Source organism: Equus caballus, chromosome 6 (assembly GCF_041296265.1).
Source record: "Equus caballus isolate H_3958 breed thoroughbred chromosome 6, TB-T2T, whole genome shotgun sequence".
Taxonomy (NCBI): domain Eukaryota; kingdom Metazoa; phylum Chordata; class Mammalia; order Perissodactyla; family Equidae; genus Equus; species Equus caballus.
Genome location: NC_091689.1, coordinates 13652197 through 13677214, shown reverse-complemented (window position 1 = coordinate 13677214; position 25018 = coordinate 13652197). Strand labels below are relative to the sequence as shown.

At 42.1% G+C, this 25018-nt stretch overlaps 1 protein-coding gene across 10 annotated transcripts in view; it reads left to right on the top strand.

Annotated features, from left to right (window-relative positions):
* Nucleotides 1–1286: 1286 nt before the first annotated feature.
* DOCK10 (dedicator of cytokinesis 10) overlaps nt 1287–25018 on the top strand; it is a 264121-nt gene continuing 240389 nt past the window's right edge. For 7 of the 10 annotated variants that reach the window (XM_070270525.1, XM_070270522.1, XM_070270521.1 and 4 more), the window contains exon 1: nt 1304–1772. In XM_070270525.1, the coding sequence (XP_070126626.1) occupies nt 1647–1772 (126 nt within the window). In that variant the 5' untranslated portion in view covers nt 1304–1646. Of the gene's footprint in view, nt 1773–25018 lie in introns of all 10 variants that reach the window. The other 3 variants (XM_070270520.1, XM_070270518.1, XM_070270519.1) reach the window with 2 other exon arrangements.

Here is a 25018-nt window from a genome sequence, read left to right as displayed (position 1 = left end):
GTTACAAAGTATATTGTAGAAACAGCTCCTGTTTTAGACGGCACTTCCCAAATCTTCCAGATCCTCTGCGTATCGTGATTTCCAGAATGTTCTGAAATAATGCCCAATCAGTATCTCCACCTAACTGAATCCCAGATAGCAGAGAGCTGACTCAAATGTATTTACCAGCCCCTTAAGCATTCTTTATACCCATACTTGAGGTTGTGTTAAAACTATATATTGGCGGGGCCAAGTTCCCGCCTCCGCTGCGGCGCCCCAGGATTCGGGTCCTGGGCGCGGACATGGCACCGCTCGTCAGGCCACGTTGAGGCGCGTCCTACATCCCACAACTAGAAGGACGTGCAACTAAGATATACAACTGTGTTGGTGGGGGGGGGCGGTTGGGGAGATAAAGCAGAAAAAAAAAAACTATATATTGGCTTTGGGAAAATGTCAGTATCATAGATCTATAAAAAGCTGTTAAGAAGAACCTAGAATACTTGGAGTGGCTGTCCCAGATCTCTCCAGACTGGTGTCCTAGTGGCCAGGGCTGCTCTTCCACCCCACTAGCCCCGCACAGGGTTGGAGAACCACCACCGTGGGAGTGACGCTGGATGAGAATTCTTAGAAGACTTTAATCAGATAGCGGGAGACAGTGTGCAGGCCAGATGGATGTGTGGCAAGAATGGGAGCAGAAAAACAACACAAATTAAGTCCACCCCCATACCTGACCCACACTACCTAGTAACCCCTAGTCCCAGCCTCCTATGTAATACCACTGCCCAAGCTTCTTGGCCCACATTGCTCTGATTTATACACACTTGTATTTGTTTATTTGTTAACCTCGTTATTTGGTCCTCCCAGCCCCAACCCCAAAAACGTATCAGCCCCACACAGCCTTGAAAGGTGGGGCTGGTAAGTTCCCCTCCTTTATCCCCAGTTTCCAGAACAATATTACCTGGCACATAGTAGGTGCTTAACGAATACTGGTGGAAGGCGTATATGAATTTGCAAGCTTATTCCAAGGTCCTGAGTGAGGGCTTTGGCAAAGGACCCTTCTAACGGCTGGCTTGGGCGACGCTGCAGGGATCCCAGGCACCAGACCCTTAACAAGCTTCTGACCACCCCCCTTCCAAGGATGGAAGGGCGAACTGAGCTCGGCCCGCGCCCATTCCTCAGCCCCGCAAAGTAGGGGCCAAATGAGCAAATGCGGCCAGCGCTCCAGCACTGCGAGGAGCCTCCAAATGGGGACTGGGGCCGCGGGGAGGCCCCGCCCGAGCCCCGCGGGGGCCGCCCCGCGCCGTCCCCCGCCCCCTGCCGTTCCCCCGGGCGGCGGGGACAGCCCCGGCCGGCCAGCTGAGCGCGTCCCGCGGCCCCCGCTCCAGAGGCGCCGCCGCCGCCGGGCAGGGTCCGCTCCCCGAGTTGGCCGCGCGCGCCCGGAGGAGCGCAGAGTTTGGAAAGTCGTCGCGAAGCTTCAGCGGAGAGCAGGGGGTGGGGGAGTGGGGGTGCAAGAGAGAAAAACCCGCCTCTTGCGAGTAGAGCGAGGAAGAGGGGGGGAAAGGCTCCGAGTTCCGCTTCCTGAACGCCGGGTGGGTAGAGAAGGTCGGCGCTGGGAAGGCCAGCGGGACGCGCGCTCCGGGCCCGCGGCGCGATCTGCGCGGCCGGCGATGGCCGGCGAGCGGACTCGCAGGTTCACCCGGAGCCTGCTGCGACCCGGGCAGGCGGCCGAGCTCCGGCACAGCGCCGCGTCCGCCGCCGCGGTGGCCGTCAGCAGCCGGCAGCAGCAGCAGCGGGTGAGTGTGGCGCGTCCTCCGCGCCTCCCCGCGCGCCCCGGGCGGCCGGGGACCCCCGAGCCCGCCCCTCCTGAGGCGCCCAGTGCGCCCCTGCTCCTGCCCCTGCCCCTGCCCTCCCCTCCCCTCCCCTCCCCTCCCCCGCACTCCCTCCTCCGCCGCCTGTGCGTTCGCCCGGGGCGCCACCTCTGCGAGGCAGCGCCCCCGCCGCGTGAGGATCGGGGGCGCGTTTGGGGACCCGGGAGACTCAGAGGAGCAGCTCTGCGGGCAGCAGAAGCGCAGCGTGGGAGAGGATGTGCTTGGCTTCGGGGAGGTGACGGGAAGGCATCGCGAGTCGCAGTGGTGCTAGGTTGTGGGGTGCCAGGGACCCCAGGGTGGAGGTATCTCCACAACGGAACCCCTCAGTCCCCAGGTCTGAGCTTCCCCATCACCGCCGGCGACTAGTGAGCAGGGCGGAAAGGATGTGATCCGAGGTCCTCGCTGGGGCTAAAGCTGGGAGCCTCACATTACCGCTCTCGTGGAAATGCAGTACTTCGCACCACTGTCCCTCGACGGTGTAAAAACCCACAAACCACTTCATGCTACTCCAGAAAGAGCTGGGGAAACAGGCCGGGGAGACGTGGGTCATTAAGTATCCAGTGGTTTCTGGTATTTTTCTAAGACGTTCACAGGGTTCTCCCGCCAACATCGCTTTACTGGTTACTTCCTTCTTGCAACGCCTTTTAAGCGCGGGGTGATTTCCGCGGGAAATCCCTGGGGCAACAGCCAGCCCTTCTTGTCTGATGCCCAAATCATATCCATACCTCTCCAGATGTTCATAAGTTCCAGTAGGTGTCACACTCCGGGGTGGAAGTGTCAGAAAAAAAACAACTCTGGGGGGAAGGGGAGTGAGCGGGAACAGCCTTCCACCGAGACGTGGGCTCACCAGCCGCGCTCTTGGCCTGCCTTTGCTGGACCGGAATCCCACGTTTTGGGCTTCATTTTCCTTTTTGCCAGGAAATATCATTAGGAATTAAACGACTTCTTTTAAGAGTGTCAGAGAAAGTGTTACTCTTGCCAGTCACCCAGGAGGAGGGAGCCAAGAGCTGCCCAGAGCCAGTTCCCACAGCCAGGACTTTTCTCTAAAGCCAGAGGTCGGAAAGTTGAACAGAACGGAAGCTAATTGCCTGGCAGAGGGAAGAGGCGTTGGATGCTCAAGAGGGTGGGGGTGATTGGCGTGTGAAGCGAGTTGGTGGCCAGGGTGCCTTCTCTTTCACTTACCACTGGCTGCAGTCTGCTGTTACTCAGAAGTGATTCACTGTTAGTCAACCCTGTGCCAGGGGCTGCCCGGTGGTTCTGCTACCAGCGTGCACATTTTCAGGGCAGAAAGGAGAAACTGTCAAAAAGAACATTTGAGAAAAAGACAGTTCAAGTAAAAGCAGAGATAATACGAAAATCTACAGGCATGCATAGAAAATAATTTTGACTTTTGAATGATGGTTCAGGATTGTGGCTTTGTCATTCTCTGCCATTTGCTTTACAATTACTTTCCTTTGCAGTTGATTCCTTTTATCGAATCTCAGTAATGACTTGGTACGGAGGTGCAGGGAAATAAGTAGCATTCAATTGGAATAAACAGCTCTAAATGTTTTAAATTTTTCTTTTGTTTTTAAGTGGGTTCTCCTGGAGTTTTTGTAGCACTGGAATTTCTATAAAGACTGTGTATCCTGGATACCTTTCTACACATACACATACCTTACTTTCTCCAAATTTATGTCAGATTTGAAATCCTAGGCTATCTTCTCAAAATGAATAAGCTCAATGTCTTAAATAGAGTTGGGGGAGGGGGCGATTCACCGGCAAAGGTGTTCCTGCCTCTCTCCCTCACTTCAGCACCTTGGCCAACACTCCTGAACTAGCTTCTGCCAAGACATTTCATGGGATCTTACACACCTAGTCAGGCAGTTTTGGCAGCGATTTTGGCAGCAAGAAGACATGTGCTTTGCATTCCATCCTGTCAGTTAACTCATGAGGGGACACAGGAAGGTGATGAGTTCTCTGAGTTGATACCCAAACTCAGTGGGACTCTGTGGGGCAGAGCATCCCCTTGGAACCTAAAACCTTGCAACTGGGCTAGGCAGTGAAGACTAATTCTTGCTTATGCTGACCCAATCCTTTAAGATTCTTTATGGATGTTGCTTCAAGTCTTCAAATCCTGGTTGTCAAGGGGTAAAATTAATAGATGGAGGAAGAAGATTGTGGGTAGCCCACTTCAATACAGGCAAGTAGAGTTGCGTGTATTGTAGCAAACTGTCATTTATTAAAAAATATTTGAGAGGCACTAGAAGGTTTTGCTGAGAAAAACTACCTGCTAGATTCATACAGCACCCTTTCTAAAATCCGTCAGAATGTTACAGAGAGATTGTTGAGGGTTTGAACTCTGCTCTACCTAATAAGAGTAGATAAGGTTGTCAGATTAGCAATATATGTATATTCTATCACACATACATACACCTGGGACAGGAAAGCTCCAGAATGTGTTTGGATTATGGAGAGCAGAGAGCACAGGGATGCTGAGTGAGGGCACTGACAGGGCGGCCAACGTTTATAGCAGTTCCTGAGGAAAGCAAAAGTAGACATCAAAGCAAACTCGATTTCTGTTTTAACGCAAGGCACTGTGGTAGGCTCATGTGCAGGCAGGCTTCTAAAGAGGTGCCACCTTATTTTGCATCCCTCTTAAGAACAATTATGAAGATATATCTGCACGCCTGTGTTCACTGCAGCATTTTCCACAATAGCCAAAATATGGAGACAACCTAAATGTCTGTCAAGGGATGAATGGATAAAGAAAATGTGCTATATATACATACACAGTGGAATATTATGCAACCTTTAAAAAGAAGGGAGTCCTGCCATTTGCAACAATGTGGATGAACTCAGAGGACATTATGCTAAGTGAAATAAGTCAGACACAGAAAGACAAGTACTGGATGAACTCACTTATATGTGGGATCTAAAAATGATATAACTCATAGAAGCAGAGAGAAGAATGGTGGTTGCTGGGACCAGGGGTAGGGAGGTGAGGGGAAAATGAGGAGGTATTGCTCAAAGGGTACAAAGTTTCACTTACACAGGGTAAATGAGTTCTGGAGACCAGTGTACAGCGTGGTGATGATAGTTGACATTACTATATTGTATACTTGAAATTTGCCAAGAGGATAGATCTTTAATTAAATCTTCTCAACACACACACACAAACACACACACACACCATGGTAACTGTGTAGAGGTGATGGATAGTTATTTAATTTGATTGTGGTGATCTTTTCACATTGTCTACATATATCAAAATATCAAGTTGTACACCTTAAATAGATATAGTTTTTATGTATCAAAGATATCTCAATGAAACTGTTAAAAAGCAAAAACTAAGCCATAATAATAAAGAACAATTATGAAAAAAGCCCTACATTTTGAAAAGAGAAATATTTTCTCCTTAATTATCCTAAAAATTTTTTTTAGAAGACAAATGAATCACAGCTCATGCAGAGGGCAATCATAGGATCGAGTAAAATTTGAGTAATTTCCTGACACACCATTCATGGTAGTCCCACAAAACAAACTTCTCTAGAGCAGAATCTCAGTTCAAAAGTGATCAGCAACGTTTCTCCAATGTCAGGACTTGGGTGTTTTATTGCTTTGGTTGAATATACATACTGTGTTGGCCTCAAAATTATAACACCACTAACTAGGCATTCTTTTTTGATAAGAAGCTCTTCTTTTAAAATATATGAAGTATATTTGTACTTTGGCATGAATTAGCTCATTTAGGTAGCTTTCCACAATTCATTAAGCTATAAACCTAGGGTTTGTTTACATTTCTGCATATATATTATGATTGGTAGAATTTCAAAAGAAAGATACTAAAAAAAATTATAGATTACTTTTCTACTGACACCACATCAGATCTGTCACTTTGAGAGAAATGGAGTCTTATTTATAGAACAGGAAAAGGTGAGTCAAAGACTTTGGGTAAGAGAGAGGGTGAGAACTATCTAGTGTCAGATGATGAAAAGGAAGCACAAAGGCGGGTGGAGGTTTAGTGAAGACCAAATAATCATTTGGTCAGTTTCTGCCTAATGCTGTTTGTGTGTTTCCTAGATCAGGAGATCCCTCATCCTGTACTCTTTAATGCATTTGTGACATTGACTCTGTTGTTACACAAAAATTTCTCTGCAGCTCATTTTTGAATTGTATCTAACTTTATTGACGTCTTTTAAAGAGGAAACATCCTGCCCGAAGTGATGGTACTTAACCACTATGTTTTCTCTCTCCCCGTCCACCCAGAAAGTGTCAGTAGTAAAGAGAAGACAGTATTGACTTCAGTCGTCACAAAAATTCCATATCCTCTCTTTGCTTTGATGTGTTCTAACTTCCTCTGTTCCCCACTGATACTGCTTTGGGTATTTTAGGGAGCTTTGAATAGAAGCAGAACCTTTGACGGACCGAAGATCTTTGGTTGAGAAGTAACGAATATATAAACATGTTTCCAGGAGCAGGAGGAATTCCTAGAAGGAAGAACTTCCTCCCCTCTGAACTTTGTGGTTTAAACAGTTGAGAGTGGGAGGGGTTTTAAAACATTGAGTGGGAGATACTAGAATTTCCCAAAAGTCATATGATGGGAGTAAGAATAAGTGAAAAGATGCAGAAAGCGATACTGAATGAAGATGAAACACTTGTTTTCTTCCTGTCGGTGTCTAGAGCTAAAAGCAATAGGCAAAGTGAACCTGTTTAATTGGTATTCACACAGTCATTTTGTTGTTGTTTTTTGGATGGGGCTCTTCATAACAAGGGTGTAGCTTTAGCAGAAATGAGACCCATTAGAAGAAATCACACATTCATGTTTTCATCTGAGGAAAGTCCCTTGTCTGGCGAAGAAGTCAACACAAACTTAGTTTACAAAATCAAGTTTGAATGTTATTGATTGTATGAACTGCTTTTGGCTTCTTAAGGGCATTGCAGAAGTAACTTTGAAGACAAATGGTAATGACAGTTGAAAAATTAAAGAATGAGTAAACATGTGTGGTTTTTGGCTTTTTCTTCACAACCGTTCTCACCAAGGCCTACCACGGAAAAAGAGCAGTAATCAATGTGTTATGATAAACCATGTGTTGAAAGGCTACAAATGTCTGGCACGGTGATAAATGTTTTATTTAATTCTCAGAGCAACCTTAGGAGGAAGCTATGATTGTTGCGAGGCACAGAGAAGTTCATGGAGACTCACGGGATTAAATACTTTGCTTAAGTAGCTCACATCTTTTGTATCCTGAATAGTAACTAGCAAAGAGTTACTTACCTTCCAATTTTGTAGCCACTTCCAACAGCATCTCAAAATAGGAAGGCATGAGGAGTTGCTGTGGGTTGATGTTGCCTTCTGACTTACCCGAAGAGGTAAGAGCTCAACCTGAGGAAGAGGAACTTTGTCCTTCCCACTGGTATTTCAGATTACCTGTCAGTGTTTACTTCAGTGTTCTTTTGAGGTTAGAAGCCACAGCAGAGGCTGTTCCAGGTACCCATAATAATAAGAGACCCTCCCAAGGCAACCAGAGCTCAATTGTTAAGTCCTTAAAATATAAACTTATTTAGTCATCCCCAGGCCATCTGACAAATTGTGAAAGAGGGTGGGGTTTGTTCTTCTCAAGTCCACTTCTCTTCTATGCCTGGATGCTTCTCCATTCTCAATCACTTCACCCCACTCCGGCAAATTTTCTAATGCACTGTGTGTCCTGGAGCACATGTTTCCATTTTCCTCTAGGCTGTGTTGGGATTCTTTTTTTCACACGCTATCTTATTTGAAGGAGTAATTCTGAGTGTCTTACAAAGATGCATAAAAGATGACAACAACAAAAAATAGAGTAAGTAAGGAGGTAAAAAGCAATAGTAGCAACAAAAAAGAAGCAGTATTAGGAAAGTTAAATGTAGTCAGAAGTAGGTCATTGGAGTAGGATCAGTAAATAAAACGCATAACCATTTAGTCCTGTAGTCTTGCCTAAAGGTGCTTCCTAGTGGCCAAGTCAAAGAGGAAAACATGATCAGTGATGAGATTAAGAGGTCTATAAGATAAAAGAAAATAATTTGCTCTAGACATATTCAGCTTTAACTTGTAGTGAGACTCAAGAGATAAGACAGTGTTTTTCTGTGATTTTTCATAAAGGGCAGCATATGCAGTGATGAAGCCTCATCTCTTAGAATGTGGTCCGTGAGCCAGCAGCATTGGCATCACCTGGGAGCTAGTTAGAAATACAGAATCCCAGACCCCACGCCAGAACCACTGGATCAGAACATGCATTTTAACAAGATCCTCTGGTGATTTGTGAACACATTAAAATTTGAGAAACACGAAAGTAAGCTACAACTTTAGCCTTATTTTTGTAGTATATTGTCAGATAAAGGCAATTGTCTGAGGATCCAATACAATGTGGTTTATTCTACAAATCTTTGAAGGGGTCACTTGAGGCAAAGATAAAATTTAGACGGCCTAGGAATGGAAATGGGACTGGTTCATTGCTAAGTGATTGCAGAGAAATTCCTTGCTTGTTTGTGTTCTATTTTCTCCTCCCACTAGCACCTTGATTGTAGTGTGAACTTATGTTAAGCTTCTAGGCTAAGAAAAAATTCCATAACACACATGAAATAGTTGTAATCTGAATCTGCAAAGGTTCTCACCTGGGGTTATGGCCCTAAAGACCTGCTCCAGGGCAAGGCCAGTGTTACCCACTTACCAGAAAATTTTGAAGCAGAATCACTCCAACCCATGAAGGACATGCAATGATGATTCCTTGTTGCTTTATAAGATTTATGTTGCTATCACATTGACACTCTTAGTGATTTGAAAATATTTGGTTATATCAGAAAATCAGATTGTTACAATCAGAAAATCATGAAAATGTTTTTTTCTCTTATAGTCATTGAGTCTCAGGAAAAAAATGATTTCTCTCATTCACATTGGAATGCCTTAAGGATGGGATTCCGTGGAATTCAAGATCTTGGTTTCCCCATATGCCAGACTGTGGTCCAAGACCCCTTTGATTGGCTGTCCTTCACCACCATCTTGGGATACTCTTTCCTCTTCCCCACTATCCACGTTGGAGTCCCACCGTGCGCTTTGAACAATAGGCCAGTTTGGGAGTTGCTATAGGAAATGTCAGAGCCTGTGAATCTGGAAACTGGAATTCCACCCTGGCTCTGTGATTTTTGCTAAGTCACTTCTCTTTTTGGAGTCTTGGTTTCCTGATCTGTGAAATTAGGGTTCTTCCATTTGCCATTTCTGTGCCCCAGAGTTCTCATGGCTTCTCCTCCTCATCCCTCAGGGTCTCAAATGCCACCTCCCTAGGAGGGTCATCCTTGATCACCAAATTGAAGTATTTTCCCCAGCCTCCTTCTGCCACAACTTTCTCTGTTCCATTACTCTGTTTCATTTTCTTCATAGCTCTTACCACAACCTAAAGTGATCTTTTACTTATTTAATTTATTATTCTCTTTTCCAACTTTTCTGCCTTCAAATGTAAGTGCCATTGAGAGAAAGAAACTTGTCTATTTCGTTACTTTTATATTGTATTTACAATATGACAATAAGAGAGGGATCTCTCTTCCCATACAAATGAGGTGCTTAAGGAAAGTCAGGAAAGTAGGCAGGATGCACAACAGTGAGAGATCGTAGTGGAACTATGACTTAAAATTTTCCAGGTTGTCAATATCTGCTAATGATATTCCTGAGTCATCTTCTTCCCAGTCTACTTGGTAAGTGGTGGAAATATGGTTATATAGAAGGATATTGTGCACATCCTATGTGCCAGGTACTTTATTAGTACAATCTCTTTTAATCCTCCTGACAACCCTATGGCAAAGGGTTTTTATTCCTATTTTATAGATGAGAAAAGAGATGCTTGGAGATCAAGAACTTGTCCCAGATCAAATGACTAGTAAATGATGAATCCAGGAGTCCCCCGCAGGCAGTCCGACTGCAGAGTCTGTGTTCTCCACGACTACTCTGTACTGCAGACCAGCTCCACCAGACAGGCAGGGCTTCATTAAACATGCAGTTAGCATCCATGCGAGAGAGCAAGGAGAGAAAAGGAAACCTCAGAGTCCTAGCCATAGGAAGAGGTTTTTAAAAAGAGTTTCTTAACACGAGAAGAGCTGTGGTTGTTTTTGCTCTGCTTAACAATTTGTCATTTATGACATCTCAGCAACAGGGAATATTGGGAGGGACACCAAGTTTGGACACTGTGTCAGTGCTCGATCATTTCCCTAGGACCAGCACTAGCACTGAGTGGGTTAAGCTTTGCAGACAAAGGCTCCTTCAGCTCTGAAAGGGGCATCATTTTCTTCTCCTCCTTCTATAGAAATGCATTTCTGACATGATAAGCATGAGGTAGTTGGGTTACAGCATTACATCTGCTGCATTGTCTTCTGTGGTTTTGATTTTAATGTTCATGTTTACAAATGAGAGGGTTTTTTCCCACTGAAGTGAGTTTTGTTTGCCTCTTATCTTTCACAGTAGTGTCAGTGGGCTGGAAAGAAGTGCTTGTGTTTGCTGGACTCGACATGTTGACCTACATTAAATGATGTAGAAATAATAAAATTTAATGAACGTGGCTGAGTTAGTGGCGATAGAGAAAAACACTTGCCTTTGAAAACGTGAATGTTTTGCAATTGGATTGAAGTGGAAATGTCTGCCTCTGAGACTAGAAGAATTAATGGACCCAGATCATCAAAAGTTCCTTTAATTGTGCTGCTAACTGTGAAAATAGTTTTTCTAATTTAATTTCAGTGTACCTCCTCTCTTGACTTGTAGAATTTGGGAAGCTAGGCGGCTCTTTAAACACCAAAGTGGCAGAGTTTAATAATAGGATCTGGAGGGCAAGTTTGTTGAAAAAGATGACACCATTTATGATTAGCACAATAGGCCTCTCTTCATATAATTACTTTAGTAATTACCAATTTAACTGAATAATTAAGGGTCTCAAAATGACCAGTGTCTTTTGGCCTTTCAAATTATGCATTCTAGAAAAAGGACACAGACATAAACGTTTGACTTGGCAAACAAGCAAACAAAAAACTTAACAAAATTTGCTATTCAAGGAAATATGATAATTAAATTATTTTTGAACACCCATTGTCACAGCTCTTTCCAACAAGAAAATGGAAATTGACTACAGCTGAGTAGCCTTCACAAAAATGAAAGTGGTGTTGGAGCTCAGTAACTTTTTTGAAGAAGAAAATTCAAATGTGGAGAACTAATAATGGAAGTCATTTACTTTTTATGTTTTTTATATTATTTTAAAAAATCAGACATTTATTCAAAAGAGGATTTTATTTTCCAAAGAATAATACTCCAGTTTCCTTTAAAGCATATCCATGTACATAGCTATAAATTTTCCCTATATGGGAAACTGCTAGTAATAAATTTTATTGGCATACCAGTATGCACAGATAAGATTCATTCAGGACTTTTCTGAGTGTTCACAGGAAAGGTTCATTTATTAACTTCAAGTTTTGAAGTCAAAAGCCATTATGTGGCTGCTACCCAATCAATTTGAAAAACGAATCTTTTTATTGTTAGGAGGCGGTGGTATCCAAGATGTGTAACCTTGGCCAAGTCTGTGAGCTTCTTTGGATTTCAGCTTCCTTATTTTTTTAGCATAAGACGGTTAGACATTAAGATCTTTAAAGATGGTTTAGTCCTAAAACTCTAGAGAGTTCTTATTCTTTTTAAGAGGTTTTCATAGAGGGTTGAAATAATGTTTTTCACTGTAATAATATCATTACTGATTAAGATATCTGATTTTAGCAACTGGGAGAATTGATTCAATTGTGTATTGCACATTGTTGCGCAACCAAATGTGTATTTCAGTAATGGAAATGGTAGCATGAAGTGGTTATTTGAAGATGTAATGAAGGGAATGGCTGTTTACACACCTGCACCCGAAAGAACGGGCTAGTTTCTTGGGAATTGACAAAAGGACAGTCAACAGTGACAAAGGTGGGCAAGTCAGCCTCTTGTGACCCAGTGGAGGCTCCGAGGCAAGCATTTCCCATTTTCTCTTCCCGCAGAGAACGTAAGACCCCCGCCCCCCGGCTTTAAGAGAGCATGTTTTCCAGTTTCCATGCCCAATCTTTATAATTGCAGCCCTCTGGCTTAAGGTCTGTCCCAAGCTCTTCTCAGCACCCACATGACTCGAATATAGGTGAGTGAGGGGAGAGTCAGAGCTGTCCTGCAAGCTCCACACCTTCTCCCCGCCAGCAAAAAAGCAGCAAGAATCTCTCTTCTCCTAGCTCTGTCTCTGTCTCTATTTTTTGGTTTCTGCTTCTATCACCTCCTTCTCCCTTCTCACACCTGAGAAAGGTAATATGATCTGTCTCTGCCGTTGTGTCGTTTCAGAGATGTTGAGAAGCCAGCAGAGTCTTCCTTCAGCCCTATGCCCAAATTGTCCTCCTAGCACCCTAATCCCTAACTAGTTCTATGGTCTTTCATTCCGCAGTTAGTAATCAATGAATACAGAGGATGGCCATTGACTTAAATTCATGCCAAAGTGTAGACCCATTCTTGAGCAGGGGTACCTTGGGAAGAGCCCTTATCCTTTAGGATAAAAGGGCAGAGAAATGGGAGGCTAGTGGTACCAGAGATAACTTTTCACGGCTTTACTGGTAGCTAGCTTGATCTCTGGCATAGGAAACCACAATTTACATGAAACTTGTCCCTATGGACTGTCGCGGACCAGGAGGATGAAGTGTGGTTTTGCCCTCACATTCCCTATACTCTGATAGACCTTTAAGGATAAGTACTGTGGTTATTGTTGCCCAATATCCAGAGCAGCAAAATGCCTGGGACAGAGAATGCGCTTACTAAATACTAATACAATGTCGCCTTTGGAGACCACAGAAGTACAGGTTAGGTATGTGAAAAGATTTGCAGGTATATTTGAGAAGAAATACTGTGGCAATAAAGTCTCAGCATATAGTATCTGCTCAGTAGCCACCAATCGAATTAAAGCAAACTGAATGGAATTGAATTCCAGATTCCGCTAAAAGGCTATTCAGAGATTTAAAAAAATTAAATGTCGATTGGCATGAATGTATATTCTTGGTTACATAAGATTCAGCCGAGCAGGCGTTCTTGTTCTAATACCAGCTTCTTCCTCTGTGGGCACCTCGGTGGCACACACAGGCCTTGCTGTGTGGCCAGAGATGTTTTTGTCATTCCCACTGATGCTGTCACGAGGCTTCTGCAGAACAAAACTCTGAGCGGGGTGCAGAAAATGATTGATTGAAATTCAGGAAGTGTGGGCGACAGAGTTTTGACAGCACTCCATTCCCAGTCCCATGATGGAGAGCGGTTTAGATTCTCAAGAAAACCCTTAATAAATCACCAGAGCCATATGATTTTATCAGTGAGTGTGAGTGCTATTTCAGTTCTTAAAAACTCTGCTTCTTGCCTTGAAATCAGAGAGCTTTCCTGAACTGTTTTAGACCATTGTAATAACTGTGATTTCTGTGGGCTTTTTTAGTCCGATTTTCAGTTAATAGTCTCTTTTAACATCTGTACTTTTTAAATTTTTGTGGCTTTTATTAAATTAATAACTCCAAATATACAAAATAATGAGGAAAAAAACTAGTGATCACCCATAATCCCGCCACCCACTGGTAACAACTTTTGGTGTGTTTATTTGAAACATTTGTCTCTTCACAAAAATATTCTTGGACACACATTTAAGATAATATTAAGTTTTTCATGTATGTTAAGTGATTCAAGCTAAATTTTGTTCAGAGAATTCTTTCTTCTGGTATTTACGTATATCAACTCCACATGAAATCTATGTTGTAAATAAGGAAAGAGAAATTGTGCTACATTTCTTGGTATCCTACAGTTGTAAACATTTAGACCTAAAGGAAAACTTTGTCTAAAAGGAGATGAGGAAACAGCGACAGGGAGGTGTGAGTGAATGTGGTCGGGGTCACAGAGCAAGGGCACCGATGATCTCAAAGCTGGTTCCTTTTGTCCTTCAGCCCAGCGCACTATCTGCAGCCATTAGTATAATTTAGTATCATAAAATGAAAATCTAGTCTTTGGCTGGGCCTCATCGTTTTGTTTATGTGAGAGTAGCTTCAATCCTTGGTAGAGCTCAAACCTACCAGAGCCTGAACTTCCTTCTCCATGTTCTGTCTACTGTCGTGTACTGAGGAGCCTGGTGGGCAGGACCAAATATTCTGTGTATCAGGGCCAGACAAGCTATCTACAATGTGTATCCATGGACTCAGTGACTGTTACTCAGAAAGATAGGCTGAAACTATCTTTTATCTTTTATCGTTTAACCGTTAGGTTAAATGAACCCTTTAACACAGGCAGTTTTATTCAAAATGGCGTCTTCGATTCATTAATAAGCAGAGTCTGAGTGTGTTTTTGGTCACAGAAGAGTGGATCAAGTATTCCTTGATATATTTTCAGTTCATGGAATACCTTGAGAGAAAATGGCCCACTTAGTGTTGGGGTTCACCAGGGACATAGCCTTCGACCTTCTTCTCTCTACCTTCCCCCAAAACCTCCCTACGTGATTCACCCTCTCACACGGGGGCAGCTCTCACCTATGCACCGATATTTCCAATTCTCTCTCCACTTTCTGCTCTGCGTCTGAGCTCTGCCCATTGATGTCTCTCTGCTGGATCCCTCAGTTACTTCCAACTCAACAGGATCCATATCTAACCCATTTTCTTGCCTCATAAATCTGTTTTTCTTTTTCCCTGAGTTTTATATCTAAGTTGATCCCATTAATCTCAAACTGGAACCATGCTCGATTCTTTCCACTCCCTGCCGCCCCACATCAGATCATGCTTCAAGCACTGGCAATTCTGCCTCATCAATATTTCACACATGTCCCTGACCTTAATGATCTAGTTACATCGCCCAAGATTTCTTCCCTAGATTGTCTTGTGCAATGTCCTTGAGGTTTTTTTCTAGCCTACCAGCTAGTCACTTTCCTGTCTGTGGTCTCCCCACACGATATTCCGCCTTTCACACTTTGCCTACATTATCTTGTGAGCATACATTTTGAAGCAAGATACATCGTTTCTGGAATGCTGCTAATACTCTTGATTACTGGCCCAAAGGATTAAATCCCATCTGGTTCCAACCTACCTTTCCAGCCTCACTTTCTAGTAGATTCTTTCCTCAACTTTCTCCACAGTACAGCCACTCAAGATTCTGGGCATTTGCCACGTGTGCCGTGCACTTTTTTGCCATGAGCTGCTCAGAGTACCCTTCCTTTCTTTCTCTTCTTGTTCAACTCCTACTTGCCTTTCAAGACCCAACTCATTTTTTCCTTCACCTGTTACCCATTCTTGAGTCCATAGGCCGACAGTCTCTTCCTCTTCTATGTTTCATAGCACTTCTTGAATATGTTTTTGTTGTAATTATTTAGTTATTGTCTCACCTCATCAGACAGTTATAGAGTTATATTATAGTGTAATAAATGATTCTTGGGTAGATGGATGGAGAGAGGAGTGTGTGTATTTATAGTTCTTTTATATGTTCTAGTCACTCCATGCCATTTTTGAAAGGGAAGTCGCTGCAAATATTGTAGTGCAAGAGGAGCAATATGGCATTATCTCTCTCTTCCTTACTTAGATACTTGAAATATTGCCTAGCTTTAGAAATAATAGCCCAGCATTCAGGTCCAATGCTTTTGAAAAAATGAAACAGGTTCAGAGATTTTTTAAAAGGATCCGTTTTAATTATTGCCTTTCACTGAGATGATGTGACTGTGAGGAAAAATTGCATTTTAGGTCTGTGACTTTTGTGTTTTTCGAAGTGCACACCCTATCATTTCTCACTAGAATTTTTAGCTCCGGAACATTTCTACCATTTCTAAATATTTTTTCTAGCTGCAGTGAGTTATAATAAATTGTGCATTAAATTTTTTATGAATCATCCAGTTGGCTGAGGGAAATATAGAGACATTAAATTGCTCCGTTGCTAACGCTGAAAATCTTTCATCTAATAGCTGCAAACCTCAGCATCCCCTTAGTGTCTGGGTCAAAGACCCAATGGCCACTTTTGGGAACCTGGTATGCAACATGCACCTGTAAGCCATAGGCTTTGATGTTTGGCCTTTCCATGGCCCAGAGTGTACCTTTCACCATTCTTCCTCAGATGTCTTCTCACTCATCATTTCCTCAAGGATCCTTCCTTGGTCTCTGACCGAACCCAAGGAAGCTAGAATTGCTCTGGGTAGCCACCTCCTGTGGCAAATACTGGTCTTCTGTTTTTAAATTACAAAGTATTTCATATATAAGAAAAGTGTCTAGAATATATATTTGCTCCTTAAAGAACAAAGATAAAACTATTGCTTATGAGGTGCCCATGAGCAAGCCCTTTGCAGACCTCGTCCCACTGCCTCTCCCCATCCTAAGCGCCTTCCTTCCCTTGAAGTCACCACAAAACAAAATGTGCTCAGCCCTCCTCCGCTGTGCTTTCTACCTTTTTATTTTGGAGAACATTCGGATTACAAAAAAGTTGTAAAAATAGTATAAAAAATCTGATATCCCCTTTCCCCAGATTCCCCAAATGTTACCATTTCCCACACTTAAAATTAATCATCCTCTCTTTCCCTCCAGGCTCTTTCTGTCCCTCTCTGTTCGCCCCTTCTCTCTAACACACATACACACACATACACACACGCATGCAATATTGTTTTTCTGAGATATTTGAGAATAAATTGCATGCATGATGCCCTTTTACCTCAAAATACTTCAGGTGTATTTCCTAAAAGCAGTTCTCTTACATACCTATAACATAATGACCAAAATCAAGAAGTTAACATTGATACAATAATAACATCTAATCCATAGACTTGATTAAGATTTTGCTAATTGACCCACTATGTTTTTTCTGGTCCAGGATCCAAGGTACATTGCATTTAGATGTCAGCTCTCTTCAGTCTTCTTTAATCTGGAACCATTTCTCAGTCTTTGTGTGTCTTTCTTGACCTTGACATTTGGAAAAACCCAGGCCCATTGCCGTGTAAGATGGACCTCAGTCTGGTTTTAGATGATGCTGTCTCATGATTAGATTCAAGCTGTGAAGTTTGGGGCAGATATGTCACAGAAGCCATGGGGTATCCTCAGTGCCTCTGCCTGTCAGGGGGACATGATGTCATTTTGTCCCATTACTGGTGACTTAGGTATGATGGCTTATCCTCTGTAAAGTTACTAGGTTCCTGCCTCAGTCAGCTTGGGTCTGCTATAACAAAATGCCATAGACCAGTTGGCTTAAACAACAAACACTTACTTTTTACAGTTCTGGAGGCTGGGAAGTCCAAGATCAAGGCACAGGCAGATCTAGTGTCTCATGACAGCACTCTTCGTCATTTGTAGACAGCTGTCTTCTCAGTGTACCTTCACATGGTGTAGAGCTGAGAGAGAAGCGAGCTCTCCAGTGTCTCTTATAAGGGCACTAATCCCATTCATGAGGGCTCCACCTTCATGACCCAGTTACCTCCCAAAGACCCCATCTCCAAATATCATCACATTGAATTAGGGTGTCAACAGATGAATTCTGGTGGACATGAGTATTCAGTCCACAGCAGTTCTCTCTGTAACTAACCAGTAACTTTTGGGGAGATCTTCTGAGACGCCTCTGCTTCTCCTCATACTTTTGCCACTAATTTTAGCATCTAGAGACAATACTTTCCTGAAGCAGTTATTACTGGATGGACATTTAGGTGGTTTCCATTTGTTTAGTGATTTGCTATTATGAATCTCCTGATGCACAGGTGTAGGGACTTCTGGAGTGAATGCCCTTGCTGAACTTCTGTAAGATTGTTTTCCAAAAGGACAACACACACGCACCCTTCCTTGACAGAAAAGCTATTGTCAGACTTTTTGATTTTTGCTGGTTTGCTGGGTGTAAGACGGTATCATATTGCTATTTTCATTTGCATTTCCCTGTTTGCAAAGTAGAACATCTTTTTATACTGGCCTTTTTTGTCTCCTTTTCACAGTGAAGATTTAGTATGTATTCGGGAGATTTGAGTTCATATCAGCAAGTGTTCCAAAAATTAATGATAGGATGATCATCAGAAGTTGTTTTGGAGAAGGAAGTTTGTTGAATTTATTTAAATTGCATCTTGAAGTTTCATGAGCATTTTCTCAAAAGTATGTTGGGAATTAGGAACAGCACCCTTCCATCATCAAGTTTATGGACTTCGTTTCTCACTCCGTAAATATCCTATATAAAATTCTCATAATGAGATTCACAACAATAAATGCAAGCAGGTGTCTCCATTTAAGAAAATTCCAAGTACTTGAACTTTTGCCCAAATCTAGGGCCTATTTGGCCCGCAGAGTTTCCTGGCCCCTAGCATTTCTTATGCACATGTTTTGTTTAAATCAAACTGAATTATATAGTATAAAATGTCTCGCATATTCCATTTGAGCTATAGTAAACGCTCAGCCTGAAAGGCAGATAGTAATTTCAAAGTCACACATTTTTCCAGGTACACATTCTGGTCGTAGTATGTAGTTTTTATATTAGAAGATTCTTTTTGACCTTAAATTTAGGTTATCAGTTAAATACCACACATGTATGAAAATATGTGGTCATGCAAGCGAGTTTGATATAGAAAAATGACTTATTTCTACTGACACAGGGTTGCTATTGATCAGGATTGTGACTTGGAGCTGGGTATGCATTCCGGCTGGCAAAATGAAACCTTCAGGGAATACGTAAAAGGGCCCCTGCAGAAGTGGAGCAGGCAGCTCATTTTGACCCAACAAGAGAAATGGGCATAGAGTGGTTAAGTAAATTGCCAAGATTATACAGTTTTAAATGGCGGAGATAGGACTCAAGCTCCAGAACTCAATCTTAGCTACTCTATTGTAAAATACTGTGTATGTTTTTGTGGGGTGGGGGTGTATATGGACATTAGAACATTGTACATTGTAGGGCATAATGGGAAAAATGTGTAATTAGGAAAATGCAATTTAATGTTATTGAGTATAAGATCCAACTTGATATGTGTTCTTTTGTCACTTACTAAATGGAAGAGCAATTTCTACAAAAGTTCATTATAAATAACTTATTGAAATGCAAATACTTACAACTTTGTAGAACAGTCTAAATTTTTTAATGTCTGGGTCCCATCTTCGTGTTCTGTGGTGAACTTCCAGCTGACTCAAGTGTCCCAAAGGAACTGTATCCTCTTTGTATCCAGGAGGAGTCTTAAGAATACTGAAGAACACAGACACTCAAATTTGTAGGTCTTGGAGAAGAGCTGGGAGAGAAATAAAACAAACCAACCAACAGTAACAGCAAACTCTTAGGACTCTTTCTTCTCTCCTCTGTCCCAACCGAAATAGGACGTCAAACTGCAGATTCCGGAAAGCTGCGATCTACCAACATATGTGATTGTGACAGGAACCTGCTGCTAGTGTTTGAAGTGCAGACCTTGTCACAAAGTAGAATGAAGCTCCACTCCACAGGGGGCAGGGTCTTCATGGACAAATCTTTCCCTAAGGTTATCTTTTTCCCACATTTCTCCCACTTCCTGAACAACATGTCTTAAACAAATAAAATTGATTAAAATAAACAGTAAGAGCAGTTTTGAGTGGGGAATAATCAAAAATGGGCATTCCAGGGTGGGTAGGTAGGGACATTGATTGGGGTAAGGAGGCATTAGTGTCTGCTTAGCTTTAGTGGGAATGAAAGAGTGATGATTTATTCCCTGTTTAACCAACTGCCTAGTTCTACTGGCAGATTCCTGATGGACACAGGATATGCTGCTGGGCAAGACCCTTATGATCTCTGTCACACTGGTTGTTTAGCACGAGGCAAAGCTCACCAATTCCCCTCACCTTTAGCAAACTCCCTTGATTTATACCCAACCCTCCCTGAAAGTGTAGCTCCTTAAACGAAATGCTGATTGTTATATCTTTGCAGATGTGTTTAAAACCAATGACTATAAACAATATATTTCTATGTCACATATGCATTCCATCACATTTATGGAGTTGTTTCCATAAAAGTACCAGAGGGGGGGTGTACGTGTGTCTGAGACCTGAGATTCTTAGAAATTTAAACCAATTTCATTTTCCTTACTATGAGGAAATGCTCTAGTGTATGTCAGAAATTAGATTTCTGAAGGTGGGGATTGCCCTAAATGAGACCAAGTGTTGTTTCATTTATCTCATTTTGAGACGCTTGCAACACATTTTTAGAAAATGACATCATCTCCTGATTGCCATTAAGTTGACAAATTGTCCCTTAGGATCTTAAAATAGCAACCTCTACTCAGAGGAGGGAAAACCCCCAGAATATATCACAGCCATCGATGTCACTCTTGGCCATCCAAATAATGTAATATAGTATGATTTTTGGAGAACAATCATAATAAACAAAACATAGGGGAAAATTGCTCTAAAAATGTTATACGTTGCTGGGTTAAGTTGTTTGGCAGAAAACAGCTTCTTCGCCTCATGATTAGTTCATTATTTCTCTACTCCTTCACCAATGTGTTCGCCATATTTCGTCTTGATCTTTGCTGTGACTCATCTGTCCTGCTCTATGGACTGTATTGACAACAGATGAACGTAAATGTGTGTCTCATTCTCAACAAAATGTCAAGGACATATAGTTACAATTGTTATGATCCCCCTTTTAAAAGATATTATATATTTTAATATTGATTTCAAGACTGTTTATTCATGAATCATTGTTAATGTGAGTGTTCTAGAATGGGAGAGAAAAGTAGTATTAAATCGTTGGCAGTTTCAAATTATGAAAGGCCGTAGAGGTAAGCGCTCTGTCTACCTGGACAAATAGTTATAGATATGTCGAGTCTGCATCTCTGACTGGTCGAGATTCCTAAGGACTTAAGGCACGAGAATAGCATATGGACTGTAGATATGCTTGCAATTGACACCCCTGTCTTCAGGGCTTCATCTTGTTGGCTTAGCTTTGTCAGTTCGTCACATAGCTTGACTGAAAGCATGGGAACTTGCCTCACTTAGACTCCAGTTTTGGCTGCTGCTCCTTAGCTTAATAATCATGAAATCAGTAGACCATGCTTTGCAGAATGAGAACTGAATATTAAAAACTTTCGATCTTTTGTTCACCCTCGCATTCCAGCCTGCTACCAAAGCCAGAGCTAAGGGCTGCGTTTGCGAAGGAGCTTCCAGCCATGAGAGGATAAACCCTCTGTTTCAGAACGGGAGATTTGGTGTCAGAGAAATGTGGAGCAGGCCACTGTGTTTGACAGAACATAGTAGGCATTGAACAGCTGGAACCAAATGGAAGCCAGGAGGGAGGAGATGCCAGGAGTATCAAAAATGGGTGTAAAGAAAAAACTAGGCCGGAGCATGGGGTGGTGAAGTTTGGCTTGAGGGTTTGTATCTTAGCCAGGAAAAAGAAAAAACTTAAACCACACTCTCTTCAGCTTTGAAGTTGCCAGCCCCCAAATTCACAGTTGTCGTCTTTTTAGTTAACCAGGAGGATCTGTTGCAGATCTTGGAAACCCAGATCCTGTATTAAGTGGGGAGTGCGGTATTACTCCATATCTGTTCAGGAAACGATCATATCATGTGGTCAGGATGACAGCCTTTACTTACTCAAAATCCCATACATAATAGGGGTTCTAAGGAGGGCTGCACAGGCAGAGAGCCTGATGAACGAGATGTTGGAGGATTGGTCTCCATGTGGCCCAAGGCACGAGGCTGTTTTCTCTCTTACGTAATCACCAAAGTGTTCTGTACAATTCAAAAAGAAAAGTTCAGAAAACGTATAGCCATTCAAAAATAGATTGTTGCTAATTGGTAACAGAGCTTTACATCCATTTACATGACAGCTTGGAAAAGCCTAGAACTCTGCCATCTTCAGCTGCAACTTGTTGCCCTTCTGTGAAACCAGCCGAATGCTCTATCCTAGAGGCAGGGCTGGTTCAGAGGGGATGCACATTGCTCATTTCACTCAGCCCCCGAATTCAGTCCTGCGAAGAATGGCAGCTGCCTCCACACCAATCCCTGGGTCTCTTTCTTCCTCCCAGCTGTTCAGAAACAGGGATGAACAATTTAGTCCTCATGATTGATATGAAACACAGAGTAGAAAAGAGGAGACGAAATACTTTGTTAAAAATAACGGTGATAAAAAATGTTTCCTCGAGGGGCCGGCCCGGTGGCGCAGCGGTTAAGTTCGCACGTTCCGCTTCTCGGTGGCCCGGGGTTTGCCGTCTCGGATCCCCGGTGCGGACATGGCACTGCTTGGCATGCCATCCTGTGGTAGGCATCCCACACATAAAGTAGAGGAAGATGGGCACGATGTTAGCTCAGGGCCAGGCTTCCTCAGCAAAAAGAGGAGGACTGGCAGTAGTTAGCTCAGGGCTAATCTTCCTCCAAAAAAAAAAAAAAAAAAGAAAATGTTTCCTCATGCACTGTATTTTTCTTTGAAAATGTATGAATACTACATTTGGAAAGCAAGTTGTCATGTTGGTATAACATTCCTTAAAGCTCACTTTCTGTTGTGGAAAATCCAGTCAAACACGAGTGTGGGACAGCTCTAACCTAGGGGGCCGCCCTCCGTGACTGTGAATTCCTGGTCTTCCAGCAGAGTGGCTGACATGGAGAGGCAGGGAATGGGGGCTGGCAACCAGACGGTGGCCTCTGTTCTCGGTTGGCAGGGATAAAGAAAAACAGATGCTATTATAAATAGAATTATAGCCCAAACCAGGATTACTTGGATAACTCAGTCAACACAAGGCTTTGTTTGATTCAATTTTCTAGATGATTTCATCAATGATTAACCTAACTTTGTTAGCGGAGATCTAAAAGGAGAGCCAGCTTAAATATATTCGGCAAGGCCAGCATTTTCTTTTGGCTTTTTTTTTTTTTTTTTGAATAGTAGGCATGTCTTCACTTATTGGCTTCTTTGACTACACAGTGCTATCCACCTTTCTTTTTTTCCTTCACAAAGCAGAAAAAAATCACTAAGCAATTCCATTTAGAACTCTCGAAGAAAATGGCCAAGCTGGAGAAGTATTCATGCTGAATAATTATCTTAGATGTTTTACCCAAATGGCATATCAGATCAAACTGCCGAATCAATCAGTTAATGAGTCTGTGTGTCTTTCTGTCTCTCTCTCATTACAATATCATTTTATTTCTGTTTCTCTCCACATAACATGTATGAACAGTGGAATTTGTTTCTGTGGTTAAGCTGTCTTCAAAAATAGAAGTTGGATGGCTAATTCCATCCTAAACTGATCTCTTTGACTTACTCATACTGCATAACCTTTGGAAATGTATATCATAGGCCCAAAGCTGGACTTAATGACCCATCCACTCTTGTCATTTCCTAAAAATGAAATTATTGGAAAACAGATTTGATTAGGAAATCCTTTCAAAAGTTTTTCTCGGTTTAATTTTAGTGTTATTTGGGCTTGAGCTTGGAAAGTTAAAAATACAAGTAAAAGGACTTGCGATTTAGAAAGAATGTACATTTAGATAATACCACCTCCTGGATTTCTAATAGAATATTTGCCTTCTTACTCCTATCAGTTGAAGATGAAAGTTTCTCTTTTCTTACTCAAAAGCTTCTAAATAAATACATACTATAATATATTACAGTTATGCACCACAGAATGACGTTTCAGTCAATGATGGACCGCATATACGACATTGGTCCCATAAGATTAGCACCATATAGCCTGGGTGTGTAGTAGGCTATACCATCTAGGTTTATGTAAGTACACTCTGCAATGTTTGCACAACCATGAAATCTCCTAATGATGCATTTCTTGGAAACCGTCCCTGTCATTAAGCAACACATGACTGTATTAAAAACGACCCTTATTTTGAGCATTAAATTTAAGAATTCTCTATATGTTGTATAAATCCAGATAAAACAGAAAATCTTGACATGCAGACCAATTATTCTATTTTTCAATTTTACTTGCGTATTTTATATAGAAAAGGTCATAGTGAGACATTTAAACAGCAAATTATATGCTAGTGACAAACCTGTTAACCAGACTTGTTAGAGCTACCTGACTAGTGAGCAGCCATGATAGACTACAATAGAAACACAAATAGTACATAATGGTTTTTGGCTTTATAGTTTGCAAAGAATTTTAAGATGGGATTATCTCAAGATAATCCCATCTCATGTAAGTCTCGAAAAAGCTGTATAATGGGGAAATTGAAGCTTAAAGAGTTTGAGTGAGATTTCTGGCCAAAATGTTCTTATTTTAGCTGATTATTTTTCTTTTTAGTTAGTGGCATTTTATTTTCCTTAGTTGGCATTTCAAGGCTCCCTCTCCACCTTTCCTATCCCTACCAAGTGTAAAGATTTAAAAAAGTCTTTCCCATAAAAATAGAAAAGAAACAGAAACGCCAAGTGGTAAGCAGGACTGAAAGCAAGAAATAGTTCAATGGCAGAACCAGAAGTAGAACAGGGGTATTGCCTCTGAGTGACCTGTACTGAATGTGCCTCATTCAAGGCGGGCATCGGAAACGAGACTCAAACCTGGAAACCAGGGGTTGGAATGGGGGTCCATTGCCCTGGAAAAGGCATGGACAAAGCTGCCACCCCTGTCCCATCCCTAGGAGCCACATTCCTGAAACACAGCCTCTCAGCCTTGGCTGAGCTACCAGCTGGCCTGGATCTTGGGTCTCTCCTGTCACCATGTGTTGGAGTCACCAGGCTGGGTTGGAAAGTAGGATGGCCCCGTACTCTGATTATCTGATCAAGATTAGTCTGCAGACTAAAATTCCAGAACATATGAGGAAGATGAGTGCTAAGAAGAGTGCTCCCTTAAATCAACAATCAAAGGATGAATTTGGTCCTGATTACATGGAAATAATGGTTGAATCCAGAAAAGACTTCTTTGAAAGTATAGTAAAATGCTGCCATCATTGAAAAGTGGGGATCTGATAGTTGTTCAATCACAAAACCCACAAAGTTGCATTATGATAAGGAAAATGAAATATGTTTTGATTATCTTCCAGCTTCTGTGGGAAAAATAAAATAAGAAATGTTTTTATTTTTATATTTTTATGTATTGAATATATTAGTAATTTAAAAAAACTACAGGTCACTAGTGTAGATTTTGTACTATACACTAAATTGAGAAAATCTCAAATGATCATAAAGTGGTCACTTCTGAAGTACACTGCCACCCAGACTCCCTCTCCCCAGGAATTGATAAGACTTTTATTCAATCTTC